We start from the raw sequence: 13,798 nt of genomic DNA on the forward strand, positions 1-13,798 counted from the left end.
AGGAATTCGAAGAGGTCAGAAGTGGTCAGAAGCCTCTATCAGAAAACACCGTGACCGCAAGTAGGTACTGAGCGAACAGAGCCCCACCGGCCAAATCCTATCTCATGCTACTGCCTACATCTGAATCTATGAATCTATCACTTCAACGTCATACGAGTCATCACGGTTGCAGTGAAGATCATTACGGTACTTATGCAGCGCACTCATCTTAGCTGGGATCCAACAGTTGAAGGAGTCACACAGATGGGGATTGTATCTCGGAAGGACTCGGATGCAATTGCGGTGAATAGAGAATAGAGAACGTGACGATGACGAGGTGACGATGAGGAATTTATAAATGATAAATAGCGATGGATATACAGCAAGTGGTGGTGGTGATGATGATTGATATATGTACGATGCACGGGTGTATGAATAGCGATTAGTATAAGTACGAGTATTAACACAGAATAAGGAAATGGAGGGGAGAGGAGGAAAGGCGAGCGTAATAGGTGAAAAGAGTAAGAAAAAACAAAACAAAACAAAAATAAAAACACGGTCCTAATAATGCAAGTCCACCGAAAACAACAGCTCAGCTCCTGTCCACCAGTCCGTCATCCATCATCCCACGTCAACACGCTCCTGCTAATATGATCAACATCCCTCTCCCACCCCTCTGAACGGAAGCGCCGCATCGAAATATAGCAGCAACAGCAAGCTATAGGTAGGTGATCCCGCGGGATCCGGAAGCACCCACCCCATCTGGACAAACAATCCATACACGCACGCATACACGCACCGGCGGACGACTCCAACAAAGGCCCAATCCTCCGAACACATCCAAACCTATCCCTCTCCTCTATTCTCTCTGTCTCACTCCAAAGTGCGGCTCGAGGCTGTCCAATGCGAATCGAAGGGAAGGAAGGCGAAGCAAAGATGGGACAGACGGACGGACTTGGCGCGCCTCATCAATGACATTGCCCATCTGTATGATGCATCATCGACCGACCAACACCAGCGGGCAGAATCGACCGAGAAATAGATGCGTGTCGATGTCACGAATCAACGCGTCACGGATCAACCATTCCCCAACGATGCATGCCTAGATGCATGATGAGGCCTTGAAGCGTGATGATGCGTGGTGCTGGGTATGATATGGTGATATGGTGATTGGTGAAGCGGGAGCGACATGGACGTATGTTGGAGGCAGCGGCATGGAGGGAGAAGAACGAGTGCGGGCCCGGGCGGTTCGGACACACAGGCATGCAAACAAACGGGAGAGAAAATCCAAACCCAGCGGCGAGACGTTCGAGATTGAAGCGTTGATCCTTGATGTTTGGAGAAGGACCGTACCGGGAAAATCCCCTTTTCTTGATGGTATGCACAATCCCCGTTCCACCGAGTAAAGGACGGTCCGAACCCCGCCAGCGCACCCCTCCAACACCAACACAGACTCCCAAGCAAGCCTCACCGGTCCCGTACAGCAATAGCAATCGGCACCGTCGCTGTCGCCGGGAGATCGACGTTGGTCTTATCCTCAACACCACCCTCCTCAAACTCCTGAACAGGGACCGGAAACAGAGGTGTCGGCGGCGGCTTCGAAAACGTCGCAAAAACGAAGCCATCCCCACTCAAAGACGACGTCTTCTTCATGAGAGCTGGCCGTGCTTGCGCCTTCGCATCGGGAGTAGCAGCTGGCGTCTTGGAATCGGAAGTAGAAGGTGCTGGCGTGACTGGCGGTGCTAGTCCAGCCTTGGAATCGGAATCGGTCGTAGAATCTGGATGGAAAGGAGCGAACGACCATTCAGGGACAAACGACCTAACCTCCCTCGACTCGTCCTTCTGCAGCCTTTCCGCAAGTCGTCGAACATGCATCGGCGCCGGTGGTTGTGCTTCTGCTGGTATTATAGGTGATTTCGCTGCCGATATCGAATGTTGCGGTGCTGGAGTTTGCGGTGGTAGCAGTGATGTCGTCTGCCGACAAAGTCCACCAACAAGCCTCGCAAGCCCAATCCTCACATCCACAATCCGATCCTCGACCAATCTCCCGAGCGCCAGCGTGTATGACTCGTCCGTGAGCACCCAGCGGCCGTCGTCTGAGGATGTGAGGGTTTGATAGACGTAGACGAATCTAGATAAGATGAAATGAGAGTTTCATAAGCGTGTGCGTGTGCGTGTGTTAGGGAAGGGAAGGGTAGGGTAGGGTAGAGGGTGGAAGTGCGAGAAAAAAGAGAGAGACATACACCATGCGCCGTCGAAACACGCTAGCCTCAGCTAGAGAGCATATATCAGCCGTGAGGTTATCCATCTCTCGCCTGTCGCCCGCAAAAGCTCTGTACATCTGCGGAACCTGCTCCAATTCGTCAGTCCCACCAACAATGATGGAGAATAAGAAGGAAAGGCTCACCACGGCGATCCCAGCCTCCCTCACCGCAGCCACATCATCCTCCAAAGCCCTCCTCACCAACCTCCTCACAACCGCCCACCCCTCCCTTCCCACCCCCTCCTCACCCCCAACCAACTCCCCCAACACCCTCACAAACGCCTCCCTCTCCTTCCATCCACTCAAACTCTTCCCCCAACACTCCTCCACAACGCCCACCACCTCCGCCCTCTTCCCTCCCTCTGCCGACAACGCACCCACCAACGCCCTCATCGACTCCGCCGCCTTCATCCTCGTCTCCCGCTCCCCCCTCCTCACCGCCTCAACCCACACCGGAAGCACATCCCTAAGGGCCACCTCCCCCCCCACAATCCTCGCCATCTCCCCCGCCGAAGCCGTCAACGTCCTCCTCACCTTCGGACTCGCCGACTCCGCCAGCCTCAAATAAAGCCCCCTGATCTCGCCCCAGCGTTCCCGTCCCAACGTGAGCGCCAGAGCCGGATAATTAAACGCGATGATCAGAGGCCGAGACGGGTCCTCGAAGAACACGTCCTCTTCCGAGAACGGCGTCGCTTTTGGAGTGGGCGTCTTTGGGAGCGAGTCGTCGCTGTTCAGTATCGGGGTGTACTTCCCAGGCGGCCGGTCCGGCCATTTGAGCGGAATCGTCGGTCTTGCGGGGACCGGTGTTTTTTGGTGCAGTTGCTGCTGCTGTTGTTGCTGTGGGTCCTGCTGGTCCTTGCCCAAGAAGAGTCGTAAGAGCTCCGGCGGTGGGCCGCCTGGGTCGTCGCGGAAAGTGTAAAGGACTTCGCCGAGGGATTCGAGGACGCGGAGGCGCACGGAGTCGGAGGTATCGTTGGAGAGTGCGCTGAGCGTGCTGAGTGCGAAAGAGCGTCGATGGGATGCGGTCAGGCGGGGGAGAATGGCTGGGAGGGCGAAGAGCGCAGAGTGGCGGACGTGCCACACAGAGTCGGTGCATAGCGACTCGAACAACGGGATCTACGATGAGAGTGAGAATGGTGAGCAGGTGACGTGTAAAAAGGAGGGATTGGCGTCATACCAGGGTCATCATCACAATCTCGACCGGGACGACTTTTGCCAACGCTCCCAGGGCGTACGACGCCTCCTTTCGCACCCAATACACATTATCCTGGCTCACGCGTTCGACCTCCGCGACGAACGCGGATTTTGTATCATCATTATCGTCTTCCAAGTATCCTGTTGGTTGAAAGCAAAGTCAATGACGTAGTCCAAGACATCACCACGGAAAGGAGAAAAAAAATGAACACACGCACCGCCAGCGGACACCGCAGCCATCAAGCTCATACTGCTAAGCCTGCCCAGAGCAGCCTCCACCCCGTCCGAATCATCCGTCGCTCCGACCTCCGTCGACGAATTCCCTGCCGAGTCGTCGCTCGTTGCCGTGACGAGTGTCTTGGACTCTGTTTCTGAGGATATTGAGTTCCCAGATATTGGGGCGTCGCTCGAGATACGACTGGGATCGTCTAGAGCGACGTCGGATATTTGGGCTTGGATCCTTGGGTACGACGACTCTCCCTCAGGCGAGACCAGCTCAGGTGTCTTCACAGAGTCCGTGGACGATGGTGTATCGTGTCTAGAAAGCTCAGGCAGCGACGGTGTCGAAGAACGTTCAGAGCTGGCCTGCTCCGGACGAGGAGAATCAGCAGAAGGGCCAACGACAGAAGTCGACGGGGGATCATCAGCAGGCAGGTCATATCCGTCACCCTCCTCCACAAGATCAAGACGACCGATGCCAATGACGATCTGCTGCAGTATCTCCTGCTTTAACAACATTCGCTCGTCAGGACCGAACGCAGTCTCGTTTGACGACTGAGAATCAGGGTCCGCATCTGCGTCCCGAATCTGTCGCAAAATGTCGATGACGGCGAACCGGGTGGCCGCGCCCACTGCGGCGTTATGTGCGAGGAGGAGGGTGCCTATGATCGGCGTGAAAGCGTGGACGGGCATAAGTGGAAAGTCGAGCTGGTCCGGGTCGTCGCCGTACTCTGACTCGGCATAGGGAACGACGATGCGGCAGTGCTGGAGGTGTGGCCAGAATTGCGTCAGAGGGCAAAGTTAATTTCGGAAGTGAATGGGTGAGGCAAACGCACGGAAGTGAACCAGGAGATGATCGGAATCAACTGGTTTGCGAGTGCCTCCTTGACCGAGTCGTCTAATTGCCGGAGTTGGGAGATTAAGAGGCCGGAGAGGTGAAGGGAGAGAAAGGAGGGGAGATGACGTACCGTCGTCCATGGCGAGCCCGCTGAGCAAGGGGAGGACATACTCCACGGCCTCCGGGGGGGCGACTAGCGGGAGGATGGAGGGCAGCTCGTGCGCTATGTACACCCTGCAGCGAGCGAGCGAGATTAGTGGAGAGCGGGAACGTAAAAAAGACGAGTGGATTACGGACTTGTGGAACGCGGCCTGACTACGGGCGAAGAGGTAGATCTTCTCGAGCGGAGTAAGACCCTCGTCATCGAAGCACATGTCGTCGGCCGCATCCTGGTCCGGGAAGCCGTCCGGAGGGGCTGGGGACTCTGGCTCGGCGGTGGAGAGGGGGATGTCGGGGTCGAAATTCTCGAGCTCGGCGGCGGAGGGCGGGGGAGAGTCCTGTCTGGGCTGTGACTGCTCCGGGAGCGGGGGAGAGGGCGGAAAGAAGTCAGTGGGCGAGGGATGGGAGAAGTCGTCGAATGGATTTGGACAGTCGAGTGTCGAGGGGGACGTGATGGAGAGCGAGAGAGCGGGTGGCGCCGACGGGGTCTGCGTCTGCTGCTGTTGTTGACTTGTGGTGGCCAGCTTGTTAGAGGAGGAAGAGCGGGTGGGGAGGGCTGGTCTGTGCTGTGGTGGCTGAGTGGTAGAAGTGTTCGGGGAGAGGCCATGGATGAGCTTGTCGAGGAAGCTCACTAGGATGCCCATGGCGGTCAGCGGCTGCATGGACGGAACGGAAGATGGACGTACTTGAAGGTCGAAAGCCTTGAGGTCGTCCACGAGGGTCTGACGCAGACTCTTCATTATTTCACGCCTATTTCTCCCAGAAAACAAGTGCCTCAGCCCGCAAACAGCCGTCAACAGCGAGTGATGTCATTCCCCTGGTCTAGATCTATCCTTTACGTAACTATCCTACAGCGAGCCCCGGACCGCCTTGTCCAGGGCCTCGGCAAAGTACCGTACATTCTTCGTGTTCAGCCCCGCCATCGAGATCCGTCCGTTCGGCGTCAAGTACACATGCGCCTTCTCCACCAACGCCTTTGACTGCCCCTCGTTGATCCCCGTGAAGCTGCTCGCCATCGTCAGTCATTGGTCGTCGTCGCACACAACGAGAGCTCGCTCACCTGAACATCCCGATCTGCTTCACGATGTGGTCCCAGTTCCCCGGCGTCTTCAGCTCCTCCGTCAACAGCCTGTGCAGCTCCTTCCGCATCTCGATGATCCTCCCCGACATCGTCTTGATGTCCCCTTTCCATTCCTCGAACAGCTCCGGTCGGTTCAGGATCAGCGACACCTACATGCATCGTCAGCACACCCGACGATCTAACTATCCAAGCACCACACTCACCACCCGCGCACCGTACGACGGCGGATTACTGATCTCGCTCCTCTGCAACACCGACATCTGACTCCCCACCCTATCCTTCGCTTCCTTCGTCGGCGAAATCAAATGCAACGCGCCCACTCTCTCTCCATACAACCCCGCATTCTTCGCAAAACTCTGACACACCAGCATCGGCACCCCCTTCGACGCAAAGTACCTCACCGCCCAGCCGTCCCTGTCCAGATCCCCGCTCGCGAAACCCTGGTAGGCCGTGTCGAAGAACGCGTAGTGTTTCTTCCGGATCACGATCTCGCAGATCGCCTTCCATTGCTCCTGCGTCGGGTCCACGCCCGTCGGGTTATGCGCGCACGAGTGCAGGAGAAACACAGACCGCTCTGGCGCGTCCTCCAACGCCTTCGTGAACCCAGCATAATCGAGCCCGATCGTCTTGGGATCGTAGTACGGGTACGTGACGGGGTTAACGCCCACATTCCTGAAGATCGCAAAGTGGTTCACTATTCACCACCACCACACACCCGACGTCAGCCAACACGAATGAAGGAATAAGGAATGAAAAAGGCGCCACAACACGAATACAACGCACCCCACGTCGGATCGCTCAAATAAACCTTCTTCTCCCCATTAAACCTATAATACCGACTCAAAAACAACGCCCCGAGATGATTCGCGCCCGTCCCCGAGATCGTCTGCACGCTGACCACGCGTCCCTCCGCTAGCGCGGCAGACTGCCCACCCAGGATCAGCTTCGCCGCCGCGGACGTAAAATCCGGAAGGCCGGTGATCGGCAGGTATTCGTGGTCCAGGTCGGGGTCGTGCAGGAGGATCTCGGAAGCCTGTATACAAATGCAACAGGTGGAAGAAGTGGGTGGGAGGGAGCACGGGGTGTGTGAGTGAGAGTTAAGAGTCCGAGTGTAGAGGTAAAAGTCCGGAAATGATGGTCGGATCGGATATGGATATGGGAAAGCTCGGAGGAGGCGGAGGGTGGGCTTCCTTGGCGTGGGGTAAGCGTAGGGGTTTATCTGTTCTGTGGGGCGGGGAGGGGGAGGGATGTGGAGAGAAAGAGAGAGAAAGAAAGAGAGGCATCACCTTCCTCACGACGGGAAGCACCCAGGGTTTCGAGTCGTCGTCTCTATACGCTCCAACACCGAGGTTGATCTTCTGCGGGAACGTATCCGCCTTGTACGCCGCCGTCAACTTGAAAATACTGTCCACCGTCGTCGGCGTTCACGTCAGTGAGCTCGAACGCGATGTTCGTTCAAAAGTCATTACCTGTCCGGAGGCGCGAGCGGGACTTGTTCCCATGTTTCTGCTGCAACTACAACAAAGAAAAGAAAAAACACGCGGTTTACCCCGCATTAGCATCATGGCCCCTTAAACACCACCACAACCACCACCAACCAACGACGTCCCGCAGAAACGAAAATGAAAGCAAGGACAGAGCACTGGTAAGTACTCACCGGTAGCCATCTCTTCAATATCGATATGTCCCGCGATCTGCGTCAATCTATCCCCAGGGGCCATCGCGAACAAACAGAACAGATAATTATCGCGTGTTGATCAGCGAAGTGTCCTCTACAATGCACACACACACACAAAGGATCCAGCCGCCAGAAGATGATGGTGAAGAGGAAGGATCAAACCAACTCACAAGTGCACCGTATGGCTTATGTTTCTCGTCCGGTCGAAAGGGTAGGTAGGATACCTGAAGATACCTGTTCGATGATGATTCAGATGGCCGGGATGCAGAATGCAGATGCAGTTACAATCAACTGTCAGTTCTTCAAGCAGGCCTTTCGGATTCGGACCTCCTGAGCGCTCCCCCGCCGCCGCGGACCGACCATTGTCCAATCCTCGTCTCTGATTTCCGCAATCAATGATCTTAAACCCGGATCCACGTGATTTCTGACTCAGTGAGTTGATGAAATCCCCGATTCGAATTTCGAGTTCCCCTCTGCCCATGCAGCCGCCGCGTGCCCTGAAGTAGGAATGCGGGGTAAGTTACGCGTAAGTATGTACTTGAGGCACGCGAGCGATTAGAGTGAAGTCGCCTGAATGACGTTGTTCAGGTCGGATATTGGTGGATGGTCTCTGAGTGAGACTGTTGAGGATATATTCGATGACGAGCTTGAGCACTCGTACTGTGTTGTGCTTCCGACCTTTAGGTATTCCGCTACGGTACTCAAGTCGAGGACGCCTCGACGGTGACTTTCATTTCGGGAAGTACGGACCGAGGTCAGTCACAGGCCCGTACATACGAGAGCGCAATGAGCACGTATGGATGGCATACACTATAGCGGAGTCCTGACAAGCTCAATTGCAAGCAACGATGTACAATGTCGGTCCGCACGCAAACTACCTACTCAAAGTTATACTCCATGAAATACGTCGAAGACGGATTTAGGACCCCGTTGAGCGTAACTCAGGTGGAGCGAGAATAGGTCGAGTCTAGAATCCCATAAAACTTTACTCTAAACTGATCTCGGTAAAAACGAGGGAGGGAGGGATATGTCGGTGTTCCCGCATTGAGCTAGACGGGGAGCGGTCGAAGATTCGAAACAAGGTCGAAGGTTGAAGGCTGTTGGGGGCCTCGCCGTGGACTGGACGTGGCTGGATATCGACCTAGCGCGTAGTCGGGTTTGGAGGGGGTATAAGACTGTGATGTTGATGGAATGCTCTTGATGTTCGTTCTGCTGACACCTGTCCTCGCTAGACTTGCGCTTAGGAGGATAGCTAAACACCGAGACGATAAAAAGTCCATGAAGATTCGTGTGCGGATACAATAACATAACGACGAGGCAAGGCAATATGGTCTACAAGGCGAAAAAGAAATATGATCAATGGCGTAATGGGAAGCAGGCACAATGCAACGGATAATCCGACGGTGGGGAGAGGGAGAAGTATGTCCTCGAGAGGAGGATGGATAGCAAAATATTAAGGATGTATGTTGATATATATGATAGCCCGTGATGATGGATGGAAGTGTTCGTACGAGACGGAAAGGTATGCGCGCCACCAGCGAAAGAAACCAGTTGGCGCTGGAAAGATGGATCCGGGGAGATATGCAAGATCCACGATGGAGGCGCGACATGACAACGGTCAGACGGCGGTGGGGAGAAACGGAGTGGATAGAGCACTGGGAGGGTCATTGGAGTGGACTGGAATGGGGACGTCGAGGTGGGTGGGTTGGACGACCGTTGCCACGCGCGGGGAGGGCTAGGAGGGGGAAACAGGACCACTCAACAAGGATGAACACCCGCTATGCGGTCGTCATCTTGGAGGCTACTGTCCGTTCGCTCTCGAGCTTGGCCTTGTTGCGGTTGAAAGCCTGCTGCCGACAATCTTCGAGATTGTTGCAGGCATGGTGCTCTGGCATACGATGCTAAATGACGAAGACGGCGATACGGTGAGCACCATTCGGGTTTCAGAGATAAGGTAATGGATAGACTCACTGTTCCACAGAAGTCGGAACGGCAGTGAGGACATGATCCTACGATACGGAGAGCTGCTTGGTTGCAGGGCTGTTCGCCTTGGAACTGGCAACGCTTCTTGGCTGGCATGACGTGTGTATGAGGTGGTGGTTGAGGAGCTGGTTGTGTGGAGGTTGGTGATGAAGGCTAGACTGGAGACGCAGATAGAGCAATGAGCGGTGAAAGACGGTGAGATAGCGAGCAGGAAACTTACCGGTCGCGATGGGGGGCGTAGGAGGTGGAGGCAGGGGGCAGAGTAGGGTGCGAGGGCGAGTGCAGCGCTGGATTTATATAGCTGTGGTGTGAGGGCTTACGCGTCCCCTCAGCTGCGAATCTGAGATCTCCATACTTAGGTAACACGTCCAAATCCGGAACGCCTACTTTCTTTATCCGGCAGCCAGCGGCGGGATTCACCGTCACCGCCGGCGACAGCGAGCGCGACGCCGCTCCCCGACTCCCAGCGCTCCTCACCCGAACGCCCGTCGTCGTTTGTTTATAATGCAGAAAAAAAAATTGCACGTCGTCCCCACTCCGGCTCTCGTTTTTCTCTCTCCGTCCTTCGCTTACTGAGTCGGTCTTGTCTTCGTTCCGATAGTCGTTGTTGCCTGTTCCATGCTTGGCCGGCCTGTCCTTCCCCACGCCTTTCGAAGAACAAGGTCTCCTGCTTACGGCCGGTAGCCGACGCTCGTCCAAAACAGACCTCGAGCGCGTTTCTTTGTCTTCGATCCTCACATACCCCACGCCTCTCCTGTTCCATCGAAACATGCTCTTTATCTTGCACAGCTTCTCTACGATCCCTGACCTTTGATTCGCAACCGACCCAACGCACCTCCGAACTCGTGCTCCTTGCATGTAAACCAACCGTCAGCCTGGGCCGCCATGTTTCTCGGTCTCGGACATCTTACACGTTCAGCATCTGCACTCACACCCGTGCCCACCCGTGCCAACGCATCACACACCTCCCGAGCCGCCTGTGCATGTTGTTCCATATCTCGGAGGTTCGAGCGAACCTTGGGCAGTTATCGTCCGAGCCTCCGCCACGACATCAGCCGGAAGTCCGAGGCCAGTCGTGGCCTTGATATCCGGTGCGCCACCACCTGCCACGACATGAGCATTAGTGGCAGACTCCAACACATCCATCTGACCGCTAAACGGTGTCTTCGCGAAGATCATCGCGGCTTCAGGATGCTCAGTCTATACACGGACCGATCGTACAGGACATCCCAGAAGAACTCGGACGACGCTCCTCCGAAGTTATAGACTGATATGAACTCAATGTTCGACCTTTGCGCACCCACAATCAACTTTGTCTCTCATCAACGTCCACTTCCGTGCCTTTGGTGTCTTCTCTTGCTTCTCTCGCGTCTTGGCCTCTAGCAGATGACTTTGTGCAGAGACGGAAATACAGACAGGACCGCATCCGTTCTTATTCTCTCAAGATTTATCGGTTTCTTCGTCCCTCCATCTTGATCGTCTCGTGCTTCACAATTTACTTAACGGGAACGACGAACGCTAGCCGAACAATCTCTGCTTCCAAAAATTCCGTACATCCGACCTTCCTCCGGCGGACACCTGTGTCACGAACAGGATATCTAACACTCATGCGCACTCGCAACACGCCGCCACTGTGCCAGCCCCATTGGCGAATTGGAACGTATGCTTAACACATCGCTTAGTCCCTGGTGAAAATAAATAATGTGTAGTCCCCACGATGTATTGATTCCAATGAAATGTTCGTAGGGTATCCAAGAAGGGTATGTCGTCCGCCGCGGTGTCGGCGCTCGCTCGAATATGTACTTACCAGAAGACAGACCATAGCTAATACGAATGGAGATATTAAAGCTGACGACGATAGCGATATGGGCTGAAATGGAGAGTGAGAGTCTTGAGACATATCGAGGGGCTGTGAAAAGGGCGCGAGACGAAGTGCGAGGAAAGGAGCGACTGTGTGAGTGAGGGCTAGGCAACGAGTGGACAATGAACGAAGAGGAAGTCGACGAGATGCTAAATAAATGGGGAAGAGCGTCCTTGGCAAGAGAGAAAGACGAGGAAGTATGGAAAAAATCACGAAAGATGGCCGTCCAATAAGAAAGCAGAAAGGCAAGAAAGGCTGAGAGAGGTGTGGACCTAGTGGCACCGCTCAGGAAGTGGTGGTGGTAGTGCCCGAACCTGAGGTGCTGGAGCTCTTGCCGACGGCCTTGCTGACTTCGATACCAACGATGACGCCGACGATGATGAGCACGATGAGGATGATAACGGCGCAAATCCAGCGCTTTTTCCGTGCGGCGCGTGCGGAGACGACGGCTTTTTCGGTGTAACCAAGACTAAACGGTACGTTGTTCAGGATGCGTGCGGTCAAGGAGGTCGAAACCCACGTACCCTACTTCTGTATCCACCTCAACGCCAGCTGCTTGTGTCTCAATGACGTTGATCTGCTCATCCTGTTGCTCGACGAGGATGCTCATCTACAAAACTCAAGAGTCAGAAACTGATGCTTGCCTCATTGAGAGCGCTCAAATAACTCACGTCATTGAACAGCTGTGCGAGTTCTCCGAGTGTACGCTCAATACGCTTAATATCTTCGTGTCGCTCTTGAACCTCACGGTAAGCAGCACGGGACTCGCCATAACGGTTGGAGTTCATGAGCTACGAAAATGTCAGCAATTAGCCGATACCGGTGTACGACGAATACGCACTGCTTGAGAGAACACCTGACCACCCTGATCATCATCAACGACGGCCTTGACTTCTTCAGGTGTAGCATCCGGCTTGACTGGAAGATAACAGAGCGTCAATTTGGCTGGGGTAATATGAACCAAAACTTGACCGCACCAATCTTGTATTGCCGCTCCATCCGTTGCTTATATTTTTGCCTGTACTGCTGCTCGACTTGCTGGTAGCTTTGAATAGCCTCCACAAACTTCGACTTCACCAAACCAGTCTACATTCGGATAATGATCAGAATAATGTGACCTCCGCCCAAAGGCCAGGAAACCCGACATACCTGCTGCTTCTTAATTTGGCCATCACGCCCTGACCCTCCTTGCCTCTCGAGCGCCTTGATCCTCCGCTTGAGCATGTTACTCAGCGAGCTAGTCTCGGCCACCAAATCCTCCTGTTGCTGAGCGTTGCGTTCCGCAGCAGCGTCATCCATGTTATTGAGCGAGCGCGAGTGCAAGTCTGATATCCGCGAAATGCTGTCATTGAACGCCTTGATGCTGTCTTGAATGGACGCAATCTACACCCAGCGCGACTCGTTTAACAGATGAGCAAAGAAAACCACAGGAAAGTTTGACGCACCTCGTCGTAGAAAGCGTTCATGGAGTCCCCACCCATGGTAGCCATGCCCGCCGTCAAGTTTGTTGTGCTGTCCTTGACATCCGACATCTCATAGCTCGGGTTATCGTCTTGCTGAGCATAAGGATTCTGTCGACGACCGCCGCCGTAGCCTCCTCCATTATTTCCGGAATTTTGGGTGGGGTATGAATTGCTGAACGTTAAAAGAATGTCAGACGAGGCCGCAGCGGTCAGAAGAAACCACGGCAACGCACTTGTCGAAGCCGCCTCCCTGCTGAGCCTGCCACCACCAATAAATACACAATTAGAGGTGCAATGTGTAGACGAGTGTCTTCGCTGTCACGAACTACATACCCTCAGTGCTGCGAGTCTGTCTCTGGCCATGCTGTGCGGTGTGGTATTCGGTTGATGATGCGAGTGGTAGAACGACGGTGGTGGTTGTTATAAACAATTGGTCGAAGCGCTGCAACGATCCAAATGCTGGGCGGAGCGTAGGGTAGAAAAATGACACGCTGGCTGTCCGGGGAGGCAAGAGGGACGATCAAGGAGAGGACGCTACCAGCGCTTATTTGAGGGTATGGTGGAGGCGATGTTGATTGCAGCGAGAAGTTGTGGCTCCACGGCACGGCAACGGCCTTGGTCCTCCTCCGCATCTCACGCTTGTTCTTTCAGTGTCATTTCTTGAACCATGACCGGGTCCACCGGCCAAGGCGTAAGCACTCTCGTTCCCACTGAAGAACTTATCATTTGGTTCAGGTTAGACAAGAAGTGCTTGTACATATAAGTCATCCAAGATGGTTGCTGCTGAAGGTAATGCTCCCCCAGCTTCGACATTCTGTTTGGGGAAGCCCATCATGGAGTCTCGAGTTGTCCGTCGGAAAAGTCGATGGACCCGAATCATTATCAACGCAGTGGATGTGAGGAGGTCTTGCTGCGTCCGACGGCAAGTTATCCATCTGGTGGGAGACCGAGTTGAATGCGATGCTCCAAGACACTACACGAAGTAGATGCTGTTCAGTGGCACTTTCGGGCTGATGCCTAGCACCGCCCTACCGTTGTTCTATGCGAGCTGCACAATCCCTAATAATATATAGAAACTGC

General features: G+C 54.6%; 4 protein-coding genes across 4 annotated transcripts; all 4 read right to left on the reverse strand.

Moving 5' to 3' along the window:
* Window positions 1–829: 829 nt before the first annotated feature.
* Window positions 830–4,420, reverse strand: STEHIDRAFT_92945 (ARM repeat-containing protein). The gene is made up of 5 exons (XM_007301107.1): window positions 3,655–4,420; window positions 3,420–3,577; window positions 2,387–3,358; window positions 2,223–2,329; window positions 830–2,110 (listed from the first exon to the last, which is right to left on the reverse strand). The coding sequence occupies exons 1-5, from the start codon at window positions 4,346–4,348 to the stop codon at window positions 1,447–1,449; spliced, it is 2,595 nt and encodes an 864-aa protein (XP_007301169.1). The 5' UTR covers window positions 4,349–4,420; the 3' UTR covers window positions 830–1,446.
* A 1,007-nt stretch (window positions 4,421–5,427) lies between these two features.
* On the reverse strand, window positions 5,428–7,727 carry STEHIDRAFT_166411 (aspartate aminotransferase). The gene is made up of 8 exons (XM_007301108.1): window positions 7,582–7,727; window positions 7,391–7,437; window positions 7,203–7,248; window positions 7,020–7,137; window positions 6,517–6,766; window positions 5,937–6,427; window positions 5,713–5,882; window positions 5,428–5,657 (listed from the first exon to the last, which is right to left on the reverse strand). The coding sequence occupies exons 2-8, from the start codon at window positions 7,398–7,400 to the stop codon at window positions 5,501–5,503; spliced, it is 1,242 nt and encodes a 413-aa protein (XP_007301170.1). The 5' UTR covers window positions 7,401–7,437; window positions 7,582–7,727; the 3' UTR covers window positions 5,428–5,500.
* A 979-nt stretch (window positions 7,728–8,706) lies between these two features.
* STEHIDRAFT_119218 (uncharacterized protein) lies at window positions 8,707–9,659 on the reverse strand. The gene is made up of 3 exons (XM_007301109.1): window positions 9,615–9,659; window positions 9,383–9,552; window positions 8,707–9,312 (listed from the first exon to the last, which is right to left on the reverse strand). The coding sequence occupies exons 2-3, from the start codon at window positions 9,488–9,490 to the stop codon at window positions 9,190–9,192; spliced, it is 231 nt and encodes a 76-aa protein (XP_007301171.1). The 5' UTR covers window positions 9,491–9,552; window positions 9,615–9,659; the 3' UTR covers window positions 8,707–9,189.
* A 1,418-nt stretch (window positions 9,660–11,077) lies between these two features.
* On the reverse strand, window positions 11,078–13,262 carry STEHIDRAFT_74742 (t-SNARE). The gene is made up of 9 exons (XM_007300547.1): window positions 13,052–13,262; window positions 12,952–12,977; window positions 12,701–12,890; window positions 12,405–12,638; window positions 12,233–12,341; window positions 12,097–12,173; window positions 11,927–12,046; window positions 11,780–11,865; window positions 11,078–11,724 (listed from the first exon to the last, which is right to left on the reverse strand). Exons 1-9 carry the CDS (start codon window positions 13,079–13,081, stop codon window positions 11,541–11,543), a joined length of 1,056 nt encoding a protein of 351 aa, XP_007300609.1. The 5' UTR covers window positions 13,082–13,262; the 3' UTR covers window positions 11,078–11,540.
* Window positions 13,263–13,798: the final 536 nt, after the last annotated feature.

Source organism: Stereum hirsutum, assembly GCF_000264905.1.
Source record: "Stereum hirsutum FP-91666 SS1 unplaced genomic scaffold STEHIscaffold_3, whole genome shotgun sequence".
In the NCBI taxonomy this organism is placed as follows: Eukaryota; Fungi; Basidiomycota; class Agaricomycetes; order Russulales; family Stereaceae; genus Stereum; species Stereum hirsutum.